Below are 17,858 nucleotides of genomic sequence, written 5' to 3'. Positions count from 1 at the left end.
AGCAGGAGGATTTCTTGAGCCCAAGAGTTAGGAAACAAAGAAGAGGAAGAAGAAAGAAGGAAGAAGGGAGGAGAAAAGGGAGGAGGAGGAGAGAAGGAAGAAAAAGAAAGAAAAAAAAAATTCTAAAATTCACATGGAACTCAAAAAAGAACCTAAATAGCCAACATAATCCTCAAAAAAAAAAAAACTGGAGGCATCACTTTACCTGATTTCAAATTATATCACGCCACAATACTATATTAACCAAAACAGCATTGTGCTTGTATAAAAGTAGACATACAAATCAATGGACTAGAACAGAGAATCCAAAAATAAAACCATGCACCTAAGATCAACTGATCTTCAACAAAGCGGACAAAAACGACTGGGTGTGGTGGCTTATACCTGTAATCCTAGTACTCTGGGAGGCTGAGATGGGAGCATGCATTGAGCTCAAGTTCAAGACCAGCTTGAGCAAGAGGGAAACGCTGTCTCTACAAAAAATAGAAAAATTAGCTGGGTGTCATGGCAGGCACCCATAGTCCCAGCTACTCAGGAGGCTGAAGCAGGAAGATGGCTTGAACCCAGGAGACTGATGTTGCTGTAAGATAGGCTAATGACACAGCACTCCAGCCCAGGACAAAAGAGTGAGACTCTGTTTCAAAAGAAAGAAAAGAAGAAAAGAGAAGAGAAGACCCAAAACACAAGACAAAAAAAAACACATTAGGGAAAAAACATAATATTCAATAAATGGTTCTGAGAAAATTAGGTAGCCAGGTGCAAAGAATGAGATTAGATTCCTCTTTCTTACTATATACAAAAATTAACCATTGAAGTCTCAAGAAAATGAGGTGAAAGCTATGTTAGATCAGTTTGATCTAACCACGTCAGATCATAAAAAAAAAAAAATCAGCACACTGTGCCCCACATGTACATGAATGTATTCATGATCTATGTGTATTTGACTTTTAATAAAAAATAAATAAATAAAGTCTTAAATGTAAAAGCTGAAACAATAGAAATCCTAGAAGAAAACCTAGGAAAAATCTCTTCTGGACATTGGCCTATAGGGAAAGAATTTATGACTAAGACTCCAAAAGCAAATCCAATAAAAACAAAATTAAACAAATGGGACTTAACTAAAAGGCTTCTGCACCACAAAGAAATGATCAAAAGAGTAAATAAACACCCTACAGAATGGGAGAAAATATTTGCAAACAGTGTGTCTTTCAAAGGACTAATGTTGAATCTACAAGGACTCAAACAGCAAGAAAAAAAAAAAGTAAAAAGTGGGCAAATGACAGAAACAGGGGTTTTCAAAAGAAGACACACAAAAGATACATAAATGACAAAAAGTACAATGAGAAAAAAAGCTCAACGTCAGTAACCATCAAGGGAATGCAAACTAAAGCCACAGTGAGATGCCACTTTATTCCAATTAGAATGGCCGTTATTAAAAAGTCAAAAACAATAGATGTCGGTGTGAGTGTTGTAAAAAGGGAACACTTATACCCTGTTGCTGGGAATGTAGATTAGCACAACCACTATGGAGATCAGTGTGGAAAGTCCTAATCCCACTACTGGGTATCTACCCAGAGGAAAAGAAATCATTATATCAAAAAGATACCTGCATCCATATGTTTACCGCAGCACAGCTCACAATCGCAAAGAGACAGCACCAACCTAAGTGTCCATCAGGTGATGAATGGATAAGGAAAATGTGATGTGTGTGTGTGCGTGTGTGTGTATACACACTTATACGTGTATGTATAGTATTCCATGGTATGTCCGTGTGTGTGTGTGTCATGGTAGTCCATGGTATGTCTGTGTGTACCTACAGAGTACTATTCAGACATAAGAAAGAATGAAATATGTCTTTTGCAGCAACCTGGATGGAACTGGAGGCCATTATCCTAAGTGAAATATCTCAGGAACAGAAAAATAAATGTCATATGTTCACGTTTATAAGTGGGAGCTGAACTATGGCCACACAAGGGCATACAGAGTAGTTTAACAGACATTAGTGACTTAGAAGCAGAAGGGTGGGGAGGGGGAAGGAATGAAAATTACCTATGAGTACAAAGAACGTAGATCCTGGGGAAGGAGATCTGTGTGCTGTTGGTGGGACATGGACCCAGCAACAGCACAGGCTCCACCACAATACAGTATATACATGTAACACAATTCAACTTGTTTTCCCTAAATCTATTAAAAATAATAATTATTATTGGCTTGGTGCTGATGGCACAGTGGTTATGGTGCCAGCCACATACACCAAGGTTGCCTGGTTCAAACCCAGCCAGGGCCAGCTAAAACAATGACAACTGTAACAAAAAATAGCCAGGCATTGTGGCGGGCGCCTGTAGTCCCAGCGACTTGGGAGGATGAGGTAAAAGAATCGCTTAAGCCCAAGAGTTGGAGGTTGCTGTGATCTGTGACACCATGGCACTCTACCAAGGGGGACATAGTGAGACTCTGTCTCAAAAATAATAATGATCATAATTACATATTAATATACACATATATAATAATATATACATATAATAATTATTATTATTATATATGTGTATATTCCATAGTTCTTCCGAGTCAAGTTATGGCATAAAATTCCAAAATCCCATCCTAACTTACCTTGAGACTTTTGTCTCTCTAACATGTTTGTTAAGCTGCTAAATGATGTTCTCTCAATGAATTCCTTGATCTCCAGCATGGTTGCTCCTGCCAAAGAAATAGTTGGTGTTCTTGAAACACTCCATCTAGAAATTTCACAAAGAGAAAAATTAATGAAGGGGTAAAAAATAAGGGACCAGATCTAAAGAGGATCTATTACTGGCCTAAATGAGAACAGAGATTGCTTTCCTCTAACCCAATGTTTGCCAAATTTCAATGTGTATATGAATTACCTGGGATTCTTGTCAAATAAAATGTAGATTATGGCTTAGTAAACCTGAGGCAGGACTGAAATTCTACATTTCTACCAAGCTCCCCCATAATGTAGACACAGTTGGCAGGTCACAAATATGTACCTTGTACCTCCTCAAAAATATAACGGGAAATATGGTATTTTATAAAAGCAACAAAGGAAACATCTAGAGATTTAATCATAGGTATCATCTATAACATCTATAGGAATAAAAAGTAACTGCTTTCAAGCTGTAATGAAGAGTCTGAAGTAAGGAAAAGGCTATTACCATGATCATACATGAGATAACTTGACCATGTAAAATAGTCAATTTTTCCCAAATTAATCCATAAATTCAATAAAAAGCAATTTTTAAAAATCAAGATTGTTTAATTATACATTATCTTGGTTCTTCCTGTTCCATTCCACCAGCTGAGCTTTCATTCTCTTCCTGGTCCCCACAGTGTTCAAGGTCTCCTTCCCCAGACCCTTTGGCCCCCAGAGACCCTTAGGACAGCTGCACTCACAGCAGGAGAGGCTGCAGACTCAGAAGTCTGAAGGCGAGGGTTGAAATCTTGGCTTAACTAGGAATTTTGGTTTTAAGACTTTGTGAAAGTCCCTTAACTACTTAATCACCTTGTGTATAATGGAGATAGTAATACCACTTCACGAAGTTATCATTCTGAGGATTAAATGGGATAAAACAACGCCTATAGAAAGCCTGGTGTACGGTATGTGCTCACAAACCCAGGCTTTCCTTTCCCTGTTCTCAGATTGCACGAGCTCCGGTTTAACTGGATTTACCAATGACTCGAGGTAGGACCAGTACACGAGGGGCTCCCCTTCCACCACCCCCAAAATAACATGATTCACTCCTTACCGAACTGTGGAAAGATCATCTGTTTTCAGAGACTTTTCATATTCCTCACTGCTCTTGTAAAAAGTTTCAATCTCTGTCTGGTGAGAACCTGGTAAAATAAGCAACGTCACCTGCCTGCTTTGCTCCATGCTACTTCGCTAGGACATGGTAAGCATTCAGTAAAAAAGTTCTTTGTTAATAAATGAGTGAATTAATGAACAAATATATGGACTGATTTTGATTTGAACAAACAGAGGCAAAAGGAGGCTTCCAGTTCCTTATACATGTATAATACTCTAAAGAAAAAAAGAAGAAAGTCTCTTATCTGTTAAAGCATTTGCTTCAGTACTGTTTACTTTAGAGAATAATGAAAACACTCCCAAGATCCCAAGGTCCCAACCGTAGGGAATGCTTAAGCAAATGATAGTCCCACCAGCGGACTATGTAGTCACCATGAATGAAATTTGTGGAAAATTTTTAAGGAAATGGGGAAGTGCCTGTGTTAACATATTAATATTCTCAGCATACAGATGTATCCAGGATTAACTCATCTAGGTTAAAAAAAAAAAATCTAGAACAAAACCAAATAAATCTGCCATAATAACCATTAAATGTTACATGGATTGTTCCTGGTAATGGAATTACAAACTATCTTCCCTGCTGGTTTTATACTTTTCTATAAACTACATGTATAACTTCTACAGTCAGAAAAATTTTTGTAAGTCACCAAGCAAACAAAAATTTGGTTAAAAAAAAAGAATCGGCAACAAAAATTACAGCAAGAGCAGGGCTGCCTCTGTAGGGTAAACCACACCAGTAGCAGTTGCTGGACATGGGACAGACAGCAGTGCACTTGGGCGACCCAGAGGACCAGTCAACCACTTTCCCTGCCTGTCCACGAAAGTCAGCTCCACTCACTTCGCGAGGGCTTCGAGTGTTTCTCTGCTTTTTCCTGTTTTCCTGGCGGATGCTCCTGTTGCAACTCCTCTGTAACAACACTGGCATTTTCAGATAATCTTCTCTGATTTACAACCAGATGTCTCACCTCCTCTAAAACGCAGAAGAAGAAAAGATCATTGACTCAACCATACACATACCTTGGAAAAGCTGTAGGTTCGGTCAGACCACTGCGATAAAGCAAATATCACAATAAATAGGTCATGCAAATTTCTGGCTTTCCCAGTGCACATCAAAATTATGTTTACACTACACTGTAGTCTATTAAGTGTGAAATAGGATACCTAAACAATGTGCATAGCCATCAAAACACTTCTTTAGTAAAAAATGCTAACATTTGAGCCTTTAGTGAATCATAATCATTTTTTTTTAATTTTTTAATTTTTTTTTTTTGAGACAGAGTCTCACCCTGTGGAGTGCTGAGACTATGGGCACCAACCACAACACCCAGCTAGTTTTTCTATTTTTAGTAGAGACTGGGTCTCGCTCTTGCTCAGGCTGGTCTCAAACTCCTGAGCTCCAGCGATCCACCTGTCTTGGGCTCCCAAAATGCTAGGATTACAGGCGTGAGCCACTGCGGCCGGCCAAGTCATAATCGTTTTGCAGCCTCAATGCTCATGGCTGCTGACTTATCAGGACAATGGTTGAGGAAGGCTAGGATGGCTATGGCAATTTCTTAAAATCAGAGAACAATAAAGTTTCCCATATCAATTTACTTCCTTTCAAGGAAGATTTCTCTACACCATGCAATGCTGTGTGATAGTGTTTCACCCACAGTAGAATGGTTTTCTAAATTGGAGTCAATCATCTCAAACTCTGCCATTGTTGTGTCAGGTAAGTTTATGTAATATTCTAACTCCTTAGTTGTCATTTCAACAATATAAATTCAAACTCTTGGGCTCAAGCCATTCTCCTGCTTCAGCCTCCCTAGTAGCTGGGACTACAAGTACCTGCCCGAACACCCTGCTAATTTTTCTATTTTTTTATTTTATTTTATTGAGACAGAGTCTCACTATGTTGCCCTCAGTAGAGTTCCATGGCAATCACAGCTCACAGCAACCTCCAACTCTTGGGCTTAAGCGATTCTCTTGCCTCAGCCTCCCGAGTAGTTGGGACTATAGGCATCTGCCACAACACCCGGCTATTTTTTGGTTGCAGTTGTCATTGTTGTTTAGCAAGTCCAGACTGGGCTCAAACCCTCCAGCCTTGGGGCTGTGAGTTGGCCAGCACCCTACTCACTGAATTACCAGCGCCGAGCCAATATTTCTATTTTTAGTAGAGACAAGGTCTCAAACTCTTGAGCCCCAGTGATCCTCCCACTGTTGTCTCCCAGAGTACACGATTACAGGGGTGAGCCACCATACCCGGCAAGGGTTGTGAATTGACTCTTTTGATTCTTAGTATCATCTAATTCTCTTTTGAAGTGAACACGCAACACTTGTTCAGAGATAGGCTGGTAGTAGGATGTCAGAGCGTCCTGGGGACAAAAGGGCCCAAGGGGGCAGAGGCCCAGCCCCCAGGACAGCACTTCCTCACACCCCAGCACAGCCCAAAGGGACGACACACCACTGTCAGGGAAATCAGCCTCTGTGCAAAGATTAGAGGAAGACCAGACAGGGATGTTGTCTTCTGCTCTGTTACTAGTAAGAAGCCACAGTCTCCAGAAACATTTCCAATAAAGCCACAATCCCTAACTTACCAAAAGATCCTATGTCCTCCAGGAAGCCTGTCGTCTTTAGTCGATAATACCTGGCTTTTTTTGAAACCTTATCCTTGGTGTCCCAGAGCCTCAAGGTTATTTTGTGGAAATTTATTTTCTTTAATAATTCCTTTGTCACATTGATGGTAAAACTGTGCGTCCACGACACCCACATTTTGTCACCTTCGGGCCACGGCTTCACAGTCTGTATAAAACAACACTCAATGACTTTACCTGTGGAAAGATGGGGCAGGCAGCAGCGTGCACAGAAGAACCCTGCCCGCCAGCCACCCATCAGCAGTGGGCCGGGGCTGCACTCCGCCGCCTGACAGATGGACCTGGCCGGCTCCCGGCTCCACACTCACAGCAGGAAACGGTGCATTGTGTGGGGCCCTGTCAGTCCTCCGGGTTCCTTGGCAAAAATAAAATCAAAGCAATTACCTGCAAAGAGTGACTTCTTGATTTCCTCCAGGCAATGACACAGAGCCAAGTCACAGGCAGGGGTGAGCATGTATGTGCACACAGGGGCACATGTGCATGCACAGACACATGCACACATAGATTAATACTGTCAAGAGCTGAGAAAACTGTGAAACCTCCTGGAAATGGATATTGAATCATGTAATTGGTGCATAGTCTCAGTCAGGAAGTGGGGCCCAAGAGTCTGCATTTCCAACAAGTCTGGAGTGAAACCGATGAGCTGCAAAACGTACTTTTTGCAGGGAGTTAAGGTCACATGCCAAGATACACACACACACCCCACGGAGTGTAAGGTCACATGCCAGGACACACACACACACACGCCCCACAGAGTGTAAGGTCACATACCAGGACACACACTCACATACACACCCGCCCCACCAAGTGTAAGATCACATACCAGGACACACACACACCCACCCCACGGAGTGTAAGGTCACATACCAGGACACACACTCACACACGCCCCACGGAGTGTAAGGTCACATACCAGGACACACACTCACACGCTGCATGGAGTATAAGGTCACATGCCAGGACACACACACACGCCCCCACACACCTTGACTCCTGAGTCCAGGAATACTTTGGTCACTGTTGGAAACACCACCATGTCCACTACTTTGGGCTCTCCATCATCTGGCAGAAGGTAATATTCAATGTGGTAAAATTGACGAAACTTTAAAATAGAGTTGTCTGGTTTAGGGTATTTCTTATATTTTTCAATGAAATTTATATATTTCGCTTTATGACCTAGAAGACAGAGATTTAATGAGTCTTGTTTTAACCTCATGTGAAAAGCAGACCCCTCCCCACATTCCCTGGAGCTAAGAAAGAGCTTGTTGCTGTGGGAACCTGTGCACCCCACATTGCTTGCTGGGCTTGGGGTTGAAAACACAGGTCCAGTGCTGCTACTCAGCAGAGCAGCAGGACCCAGACTGGACACCAGCAAGCAAACTCAAGGGAACGCCTCTGACAGTGAGTGTGCCCTTAAATGTTTCACCCTAACCACCTTGCTTGTCTCTCAGCCCTATGGAGCAAGGTAAAAAAAAAAAAATCACAAATAATATGTCTGGGTAATAACCAGGTCCTTGAAGTACAACAGCAACGGCAGGAACAAACTCTGTGCAGGGATGGGGTGGCATAACTTCCCAGGGGGATCTTAGCAATCTTGTAAGGAGCAAAGCTGGCAAACGTTCCAGGCAGAAGGACCACCCTCGCAAACCCCCCAGGGTAAGGTGAATGGGTGACAGGGCACAAAAGGCGAGGCTTGGGCCGGAGCCCAGAGACCCTCCACAGCCTGCCCTGGAACTTAAACTGAACCCTCTAGGGCTTTTTACACTGTAGTAAGAAGCTTGAGCATCCATAAGTATATCATCTAAATTTCATTCTATAAAAATATGAGTATCTTCAAATCTGTAGTATTTAAAGTTCAAGTTTTTAACCCTCAGGAGGCTGCTGCTGCTGCTGCTGCATTAATCTTGTGCTACCCTCATAGTTAACAATTGTGCAGAGTTTGGAATAAAGCTTCTCCGCCAGTCCTTGGTAGCATTAGAACTTTTAGCGAAGCTTTTAACCTCCCAGGAAGCTCACAGATCTTCACTGTGTTATGATTCCATCCAAGGTAGGCCAGCAAGTAGACAGACACTCTCATTTCTGCTGATAGAAGGGCGGGCTGTTTAACCCATTTGAAGAGCAATTTGACAATATCTACCAAAAAACTATAAATGCATACCTTCAGCCCAGACAATCTACTTCTTGGGATTCTGGCTATAGCAGCCCCATATGTACGTACAAAAATGTACCCACAAGGATGTCTACTGCAGAATTGTTTTTGTTTTTGAGACACAGTCTCACTCTGTCACCCTGGGTAGAGTGCTGTGGCATCCTATCTCACAGCAACCTCAAACTCTTGGGCTCAAGCCATCCTCCTGCCTCTGCCTCCCAACTAGCTGGGACTACAGGTGCCCACCACAACACCCAGCTAGTTTTTCTGTATTTAGTAGAGACAGGGTCCTGCTCAGGCTGGGCTCAATCTCCTGAGTTCAGGCAATCAACCTACCTCGGCTTCCCGGAGAGCTAGGATTACAGGTGTGAGCCCCCATGCCCAACTTCTATTGCAGAATTGTAACAGAAAAGAAAAACTAGAAACAACTCAAATATCCACTGATAAGTGGTAGGATAAATTAGAATATCTACAGTGGAATATTGTAGAGGTATTTAAAACAAAACAACAAAATAGAAACAAGTGTGGGCTCACATCCTCTAAGATATCTAAACCATATCAACTGTGTAAAAAGCAAGTTATACAAGTGTAAGGTCTCACCTCTCTTAAATATGTAATTTATATAAATCTTTACATAGTAAACCATAAGTACTCATGTATTGAAGAAAAAAAACTCAATGAAACTAGAATTTTATTTTATATTTTAGCCTTGCTTTGGCTAATAAAACACTAGTAGAGGGGGAGGCACTGAAAGATTTAAAGAGTGTTGCGGGTCTGGGCTCGCCCACTGCTGTGTATCTGCTTGTCCGTGTCCGAGGGTGTGCCGGCTAGTCCACTTGTCTGGGGGGTGATGGACAGGAGGAAGCAGAGCCAGCCTATACCAACAACCTGCACACCTGAGAGTGGGGAACTCCTGTTTGCAGGCACTGAGCTTGGGGGCTTGCTGCACAGTATTTTTGTGTCAATAGCTTAATGATACACTTTGACATTCATATTTTTGATTCAATAGATCTGAGAAAATTTGTTTGAAACAAGGTATTAGATGATGGACAACAGGCCTGTGAGGTCCAATGCCTTGCTTAATCTCTCTATGGTTTCTTCATCTGTGAAAAGCAGACAGAACATCACGGACTTCTTAGGGTTCTTGAGAGAATTAAGTCTGTGAAGCCCATGCAACCACAGTTAGGGCCCCTAAAACTGCCTGCTCCTGACTGGGAGGCGGAGGCTGGTGGAAGGAGGATGTGGGGTATACATGCCCTAAACTCCTGGGGGAAAGCCATCAGCGGATCTCCTTTTTGCAGAGGACGTCATAACTCTGTTCTAGCACTTACCCATGTTCATAGGAAAGGCCAGTGAGATGATGAATTTGCAGGGAACCACATGGGGCTCGTCGGAATTGAAGGTGCTGGAAGGCTCTTCTGAAAACTCACTGCTGCCCTGACCGTCAGAGGTGGACTCCTGGGCCCTGGCCGTGGCCTTCAGGTACTCCTCCACATCACACTCACTCAGGGACTGGTAAAAGCTGTTGACGGAGGAGATGAGCCCTGTGCTCAATTGGTCCTCATCCTCCCATTGCCAGGCGTGCAAGGACATGTGGCCGAGCAAACCACCCGCGGGCACTCCTGGCTGGAGAGAAGAAAGGCTGTTCACCACCTTATCAGCGCCCAGGTAAGACCTGACTCCCTTCTCTCCTGTTCCTGCTTGAATGGCCAAAACCTCCATCACTGCCTGGCACACAGTAGGTACTCAGCCAATGTAAAGAATGAACAATGGGGCGGCGCCTGTGGCTCAAAGGAGTAGGGCGCCGGCCCCATATACGGGAGGTGGCGGGTTCAAACCCGGCCCCGGCCAAAAACTGCAAAAAAAAAAGAAGGAACCACAGAGAAGGGGGGCCAGCAGTAATCATGAAAAGGAGTGACCCCACTTCTCCGGCCGGATTCATTGGCGTTTCTGGAATGCCTGCTCCAGGTGCACAGAATTCCCAGGAAACTATAAGGGCAGCGAGAGAGGGCAGGCCGAGAATCCCTTGTGCCAAAGCACAGTGTGCGTTTGCTGTCTGGGGAAAGGCCAACCAGGCCACGGACGGCACGTGCAAAGAGCCTGGCGAGGTCCAGGAGGGCGAGACCTTCCCCATGCCCCGAGTGGGCACTGGTAACTGGACTCAAGGTCCATGGAGGAGGAACCCTGGGTGAACGCGAAGGAGGGAGACCCCGCTGGAGGCAAGCAGAAAGGGACGGCCGAGATGGGGCGCAGGGGGCGGCGCGCCCCTCAAGGCGACCTGCGAGCGGATGCGCTGGACGCAGCAGGCGCTCAGACCGCGGCGTGGGCTCCCGCAGCCGATCCACAAACCGTCAGCGAGGAGACTGCAGGAGCAGGTAAGTCCGCAAGTGCGGAGAGCCCAGCAGGACACACAGCGTCTCTGGGTTTGACGGTTGCTAGGAGACGGAAACTGCGACGGGGGCGGGGCTTCCCGGGGCGCTTCCGGAGACGAGTCTCCTCGGGGGCGGGGCTTCCCGGGGCGCTTCCGGAGACGAGACTCCTCGGGGGCGGGGCTTCCCGGGGCGCTTCCGGAGACAAGGCTCCTCAGGGGCGCCGCTTCCCTTCTAAGCCAAGGCGCGCAGGCAAGGTGTGTAAAATAAGCATAGAACACACAGAATCGGAAAACGGCTGCTTTCATTCATTCAATCTTTAAGGAGCTTCTCCTCCTAACAGTGCCCAACCCTCACCTGTAATGAGGTGGACAAGGATTACTGGCTCCTGCGTCAAAGGCAAAGGAAGCAATGCTCTGCAACTCAGGCCTTCTCTTCACCTCTCTCTGGAGCTTGCTGCTTCCGTCGCTGATATCCTTAAAATAGCATGACAATCCTGTTTAGCGATCATGAGCCCCAACTCAGAGATGAGAAGACAGCCTTAGAGAGGTGAAGCCATCAGCCTGAGGCCACATAGCAAGTGCGGAGCAGCACCTGATTGACATCCAGACAGCCTGACTCCAAAGCCTGGGCTCCTGTGCAAAACTCACCCAAGCAGGGAGTCCTGGCTGCTGTACCTGATAAAGAAGACCATTGTGCACCACGGAGGCCACCAAGAAGACTACCACACACCATGGAGACTGGGGATTGGGATGGGGTAGGCTTCATGGAGGAAGTGGCAAAAGCCAAATGTGGGGGGTTGCCAGGCAGTGAAAGCAAGACAAGGCATTCCATGCAGAGGGAGCAGCATACACAATGGCTCAGAGAGGTGACAGAGCATGGCAAGTCCAGAGAAGGGTGGTGCGGCTGGAGCAATGGGTGGGGACAGGGTGTGTAGCTCCAAAGGCCAGGAGGGAGCCATGGTAGGCTTCCTATTGAGGGACAGCAGCCCCATTCAGCAGTTTGTTCGAGAGAATAGGAACACATCTGTTGAGAAAACGTTAGCTCTAAGTTGAGATGGACTTACTTTGACCCAAAAGACCAAAACTGTGGCAGAGCTGAAGCTGAAACCGAGGTCCCAAGCCTCCCAGTACATACCTCCCTAGACCACTCCTGGGGGATGGGGGCAGCCTCTTCACGAATACTGCACACTGACCAGGGCCCTCTAATACTCCTCAAGTTAAATCAGCCTAAGAAAACATCTTCGAAAACAGCTGAAGGAGGAAGACACCGAATGGCAGTGAGCCCCTGGGGGCAGAGTGCTCGAACTCTCACCATGGAGAGCCATGACCACTTTGCCCACACTCCACCAGCAGAAGTCTGGAGCTACTATCTGTAAACAAAGTGCTAAAGAGAGGTGCACACAGGACTGGAAGAATAAAAGGCTACTAGGATATACCAGCTCCCCAAAGTCCTCTGTAACAAGGGCAGCTGGGCAACACCACCCTCTTGGACAGATACCAGACCTCCTGATCCTCAGGTCCCACCTGCTGGCTGGAGGCTGGTTGCCCTCCAAATAGCCCTTGATGACATTATTACTCAGGTCAGAAGCCACTTTCTCCCCAAGCTCAGGGTGAGAGGCCACAGATCTTAGAGCAAGGGCCAATACCTGGTCCTCAATGTGCATCAGAATTGTCTAGGAACACGTGAAAAATAAGATTCTGGGGCTTAAGCCTAGACTGTGGAAATGATTCTCCAGGGGTAGGGCACAAGAACCAGTGACAGATTGTATTTCCCAAAGACAGCCACCTCAATAGACCCCATGCTATTCTTACAGTGTAATTCTGACACTCCTCCCACCAGTGGTGGGTCTAGTCCCCTCCCCTGGAACTTACATGGATCTTTAAGACTCCATCAGCCAACAGAGTACAGAGGAAGTGACATTATGTGACTTCTGAGGCCAAGTCCACACACAAATCCCATGTGTTTCTGCCATGTTCTTTTGGGGCACTCACACTAGGAATCCAGCTGCCATATTGTGAGGAAGCCCAAGCAGCCAAGTGAAAAGGTCTCTTGAAGATGTTCTGACCAACAATTCCCAAGTGATTGTCAGCCTCAACTCCCAGGCATGTGAGCCATCCTGGCTAACACTGTGTGGGACAGAAATAAACTGTCTCCCCAAATTGCAGAGTAAATTATTGTTATGAGCAAAGTAAATTATTGTTTTCTTAAGCCACTAAGTTTTGGGGTGATTTGTTGCATGAAAATAAATAACAGGTGTTTTTTTAATTACTACAGATTCCATTGCACAACCAAAATATGGAACCACTACCCTAAGAGAGAGGGGTCAAGACCTGAGGCACAGTGGGAGGGAGTGAGAGCAAAGGTGTGCCACCTGCTACTCAGATGTAAGTGACCAGGGATCCACAACCCCACTTCAGCAGAGATAGCCTCAAAGCTGGCAAAATCAGAAGCAAAGAAAATGGGGCTTCTATTTCAGTTGTCTATTCCTGCATAAGAAACCATCCTCAAACTCGGCAGCCTAAAACAATAGCTCTTTGTTATTTCTCAAACACTAGGGAACAGCTGTGTGGTTCTCCACTGGTCTCCCCTGGCTCTCTCACTAGGCTGTGCTCAGTGGGAGAGTCAATATAGCTGGCAGGTCCCAGTCACATATCTGTCTGTTGGTGCTGGCTCTCAGCTGGGCCCCTCAGTTCTCCTCCAAGGGCACCCTAACCCCAGTGGTGACTAACATCCTTAGATGGTGCCACGTCTTCCAGTAGCCTAGACTGGCCTCTTTAGATGGCATTTGTTCTCAGGGAAGGGTTCCAAAAGGGCAAAGGAAACACTGCAAGGCCTCTTAAGACCCAGGCTTGGAACTGGAGCCACATCACTTCTGCCATGTGCCATTGACCAAAGCAAGCCACAAGGCCAGCCCAGATTCAAGGGGATGAAGAAACAGACTGCACTCCTGGATGGAAAGAAGTGTGAAGTCACATTGCAAAAGGGAAAGCATCAGAGCTGGGAGGGACTGTCCCCACATTCTTCCTTTGCCAGGTGGGGGCATCCCAAAACTTCCATGGGCACACAGAGGACTTTCTGAAGTTACCCTAAGACTCTGGCAGTTAGAAGGACCTCTTCTTGCCACCCCCATCTTAGCCAAAGCAGTGCCCCACCCATTTTCTCCAGCTTTATTAAAGCATGTTTTTATTCTGGGAAGATGGCCGACTGGTAGCAACCCTCGGCAGAGGCTCCTGAGCAGAGGAAGAAAAACTGGATGGAATTGGACTCTGTGAAGCCAAAGATGGGGAGCTGAGCCAAGGAAGAAGTTCGGCAAGCTATTAACTCCAAGGTGGAGCATTCAAGAAAACAAATTACAGGTACAAAGCCTAAGGACTAGAGGACAGGAGACCCCTCCACCAAACAGGAGGCCCGCCTCAGGCTATCTGCGAATGAGCAGGAAACAAAAGACTCTCATTTTACCTTGCTGGAGGGAGCTGCTAAACTCCAGGTCTCTTTCTCCAGGGAGGTCCCACTTATGAACCTAGATACCACCCAGCCAGTTATAGAATTGAACAGATATTTTCCCCAACAAGTCCAAACTCCCAGTCCATCCTTCCCCCCTCACATGGCAGCCTGAAGTTCTGCCCCCTGCAGAGCACAGAGTGTTTGGTCTTGTCCTGAGAGATCTGGTCATATTTTGGACCGCCAACCATCAGGATGGAATCTGTGACTAATGGGGAAGAAAGAGGGTGTGGGAAGAAAGGAACCCTCAGTAGGAGGAGAAGCAGTCCCCTCGTTTTGACTATCCCGGCCAGTGGTGGTGCTGACCCTCAGTTCGTGCTGTGAATGGCAGGACAGGGTGCAGAACCTCCAGCTCTGACAGGAGAGTGGTTGCCACATGTGGACTGAGTTTGGCAGGTAGGGCTGGTCCCCAGCCCCTGCTGGGCCTGCAAGCAGAGGCTTGCAAGGTGTGGACTGAGACCTGAAAGCAAGGGCATGGTGCACTGATTCCAACAGAACCCTCGAGGAGTGGCTTTCTGGGTATTAACCAAGACCTGAGGGCTAGAGTGTGGTCCCCTGTCTCCAGCAGGGGTGGTGAGCAGAGGCTTACTGGGTGAGGACTGAGACCTGCAGGCAGGGTGCAGTGCCCTGAATCTAACAGAGCCTGTGAACAGAGGCTTGCCAGGCAATGAACTGAGACTAGCAGCCGGGGGCGTAGTCCACTGCAACTGGTCTGGCAAGCAGAGGCTAGCTGGGTGTGGACTGAGACCCCTGGGTGGGGATGTGGCCCCTGGTTCCAACTGGGCCTGTGAGCATAGAAGTGGATCACAGTGTGGACTGAGTCTGGTGGGTAGGAGTGTGGTTCCTTGGCTCCAATTTGTGCTGTTGGAGACCCTTGAATCCCTCTCTGTTGAGCAGGGTTAGCACTGCCTGAGACAATTTAATTGGAACCTGTGTCTGAGGCTGTCCACTTGGGGACATTCTGAGGTTGACCTTCAAAGTTATGTGGTGGAAAAGAACTGAAGGATAGGGGCTGGGTACCACAGCTGTTTGTATCTCTTCACAGTCAAGATTTAAACCTAATACTATGGTTTCTTAGGATAGGGTAGAGTTTGACTGATATCAAAACAGAGCTAGCTTGTGCTACCTCACCAAGTAGGTCCTCAGAGTCTCTGACCAAAACTCTGAAAGGGGCCTTTGTAAGGTTGTAGGAGATAAGCCACAATTACAAAGCCTAGTACTTTGGTAAGGGGCTATCTCTACTACTTGGGAACCCCAATTCAATCTCACCCTACCCAGTTATAATAACCAAATGGTGGAAAATAAACATGGTGCATACCCAACAGAAGAACTCTGGCAACATGAATCACCAGAGTAGATCAACCCCCAAGAAATGACAAAGGAGATACAACTGAAGATGCCATGCATAAACAAATGGCAGCAATGTCAGAAATCAATTCCAGAATATGGATGGCAAATAAGATAAATAGAATGGAAGAAAAGATAGAAATTGAATTCCAAAGAGTAGTTCTAAAGTTGTCTCAAGAAATTAATGAATTCAAAGCCCAAGTCACCAAAGATATGGACATAAAGAGAAAAGAGATAGCAGAGCTCAAGGAAACAAAAAAGTTAGTTGAGGAGCTCCAAAATACAGTAGAATCTCTTAGTAATAGAGTTGACCAGGCAGAAGGAAGGATCTCTGAAACTGAAGACTAAGCTCCTAAATGTTCCCAAACACTCAAAGAGCAGACAAATGGAGAGCAAAAACCGATCATTCTCTGAGGGAGTTGTGGGATCATTCCAAAAGATTAAACATTCGTCTTATAGGAATCCCCAAAGGAGAAGAGGATGGTTCTAAAGGTACAGAAGCTCTACTCCAAGAGATTTTGGAGAATTCCCAAGCATTGCAAGAGATACAGAACTTCAGATAGCAGTTTCAGAACCCCAGCAAGACTCAATCCAAATACAGCATCTCCTAAACACATTGTGATTAACTTTGCCAAGTTAAGATGAAGGAGAAAATTCTGCAAGCAGCCAGATGTAAGAAAAGCATCACCTACAAAGGGAGAAGTATCAGAATGACTACAGATCTTTCAACTGAAACGTTTCAAGCCAGAAGAAGATGGTCATCAACCTTCAATCTCCTAAAACAAAACAACTTCCAGCACAGAATCCTGTATCCAGCTAAACTGAGTTTCATTTGTGATGGAGAAATCAAATACTTTAATGACATAGACATGTTGAAGGAATTTGCCATAACTAAACCAGCTCTCCAGGATATTCTCAGACCCAGCCTCCACAATGACCAGTGCAACACTCTACCTCCAAAGTAAACTCACCCAGAAATTTTTGAACAAAACCCAACTTCCACAGTGGTGAAAGGATTAAAAATGTCCACTGGACATCCGAAAATCATGATACCCAAAACACAACCAGGCTTATCAATTCTCTCAATTAACATGAATGGTTTAAATTGTCCTCTAAAGAGGCACAGGCTGGCTAACTGGATACATAAACTCAGACTGGATATCTGCTGTATACAAGAATCTTACCTTAAAGGATAAAAATAGACTCAGAGTAAAGGGATGGACTTTTATAATACAGGCAAATGGAAACCAGAAAAAAGCAGGGGTTGCAAATTTAGTAGCAGATACAATTGGCTTTAAACCAACAAAGATAAAGAAAGATAAGGAAGGTCACTACATATTTGTCAAGGGAAACACCCAACATGAAGAGATTTTGATAATTAACATTTATGCACCCTACCAAAGGTTGATACTACCAAAATGCTCCTCAATTTTTAAGCAGACCCTAATGAACAACTTGATATCTTCCTGCACTATAATGGTTGGAGATTTTTTTTTTTGTGGATTTTGGCCGGGGCTAGGTTTGAACCTCCTACCTCCGGCATATGGGACCAGAGCCCTACTCCTTGAGCCACAGGCACCGCCCATGGTTGGAGATTTTAACACCCCTTTGACAGTTTTGGATAGATCCTCCAAGAAGAAACTAAACAAAGAAATATTAGATTTAAACTTGACCCTAGAACAAATGGACTTTACAGAGCTCTACAGAACATTTCACCCTAATAAAACTCAATATACATTCTTCTCATCAGCCCAAGGGTCATCCTCCAAAATAGATCATATCCTAGGGCACAAGTCTAACCTCAGCAAATTTAAAAGTATAGAAATTATTCCTTGTATCTTCTTGGACCACGATGGAATAAAAGTTGAACTCAATAGCAACAGGAATCTTCATACTCAAACAAAGTCATGGAAACTAAATAATCTTAGGCTGAATGATAGCTGGGTCAAAGATGAGATTTTGAAGAAAATCACCAAATTTTTGGAACAAAATGATAATGAAGACACAAATTATCATAACCTATGGGATACTTCAAA

General features: G+C 45.2%; 1 protein-coding gene across 6 annotated transcripts in view; it reads right to left on the bottom strand.

Moving 5' to 3' along the window:
* The window catches only part of CFAP92 (cilia and flagella associated protein 92 (putative)), a 63,426-nt gene extending 52,386 nt beyond the window's left edge, over positions 1–11,040 (bottom strand). For 2 of the 6 annotated variants that reach the window (XM_053598874.1, XM_053598877.1), the window contains exons 1-7: positions 10,881–11,040; positions 9,934–10,228; positions 7,439–7,629; positions 6,397–6,601; positions 4,659–4,790; positions 3,762–3,849; positions 2,611–2,735 (exon numbers count right to left, since the gene is read on the bottom strand). In XM_053598874.1, the coding sequence (XP_053454849.1) occupies positions 2,611–2,735; positions 3,762–3,849; positions 4,659–4,790; positions 6,397–6,601; positions 7,439–7,629; positions 9,934–10,195 (1,003 nt within the window). In that variant the 5' untranslated portion in view covers positions 10,196–10,228; positions 10,881–11,040. Of the gene's footprint in view, positions 1–2,610; positions 2,736–3,761; positions 3,850–4,658; positions 4,791–6,396; positions 6,602–6,630; positions 6,729–7,438; positions 7,630–9,933; positions 10,229–10,880 lie in introns of those variants that run through there. The other 4 variants (XM_053598876.1, XM_053598875.1, XM_053598878.1 and 1 more) reach the window with 4 other exon arrangements.
* Between the last annotated feature and the right edge of the window lie 6,818 nt (positions 11,041–17,858).

This window comes from Nycticebus coucang, chromosome 8 (genome assembly GCF_027406575.1).
Source record: "Nycticebus coucang isolate mNycCou1 chromosome 8, mNycCou1.pri, whole genome shotgun sequence".
In the NCBI taxonomy this organism is placed as follows: domain Eukaryota; kingdom Metazoa; phylum Chordata; class Mammalia; order Primates; family Lorisidae; genus Nycticebus; species Nycticebus coucang.
Note: the sequence above shows the minus strand (reverse complement) of the source record. Positions and strands in the feature narration are given on the sequence as shown.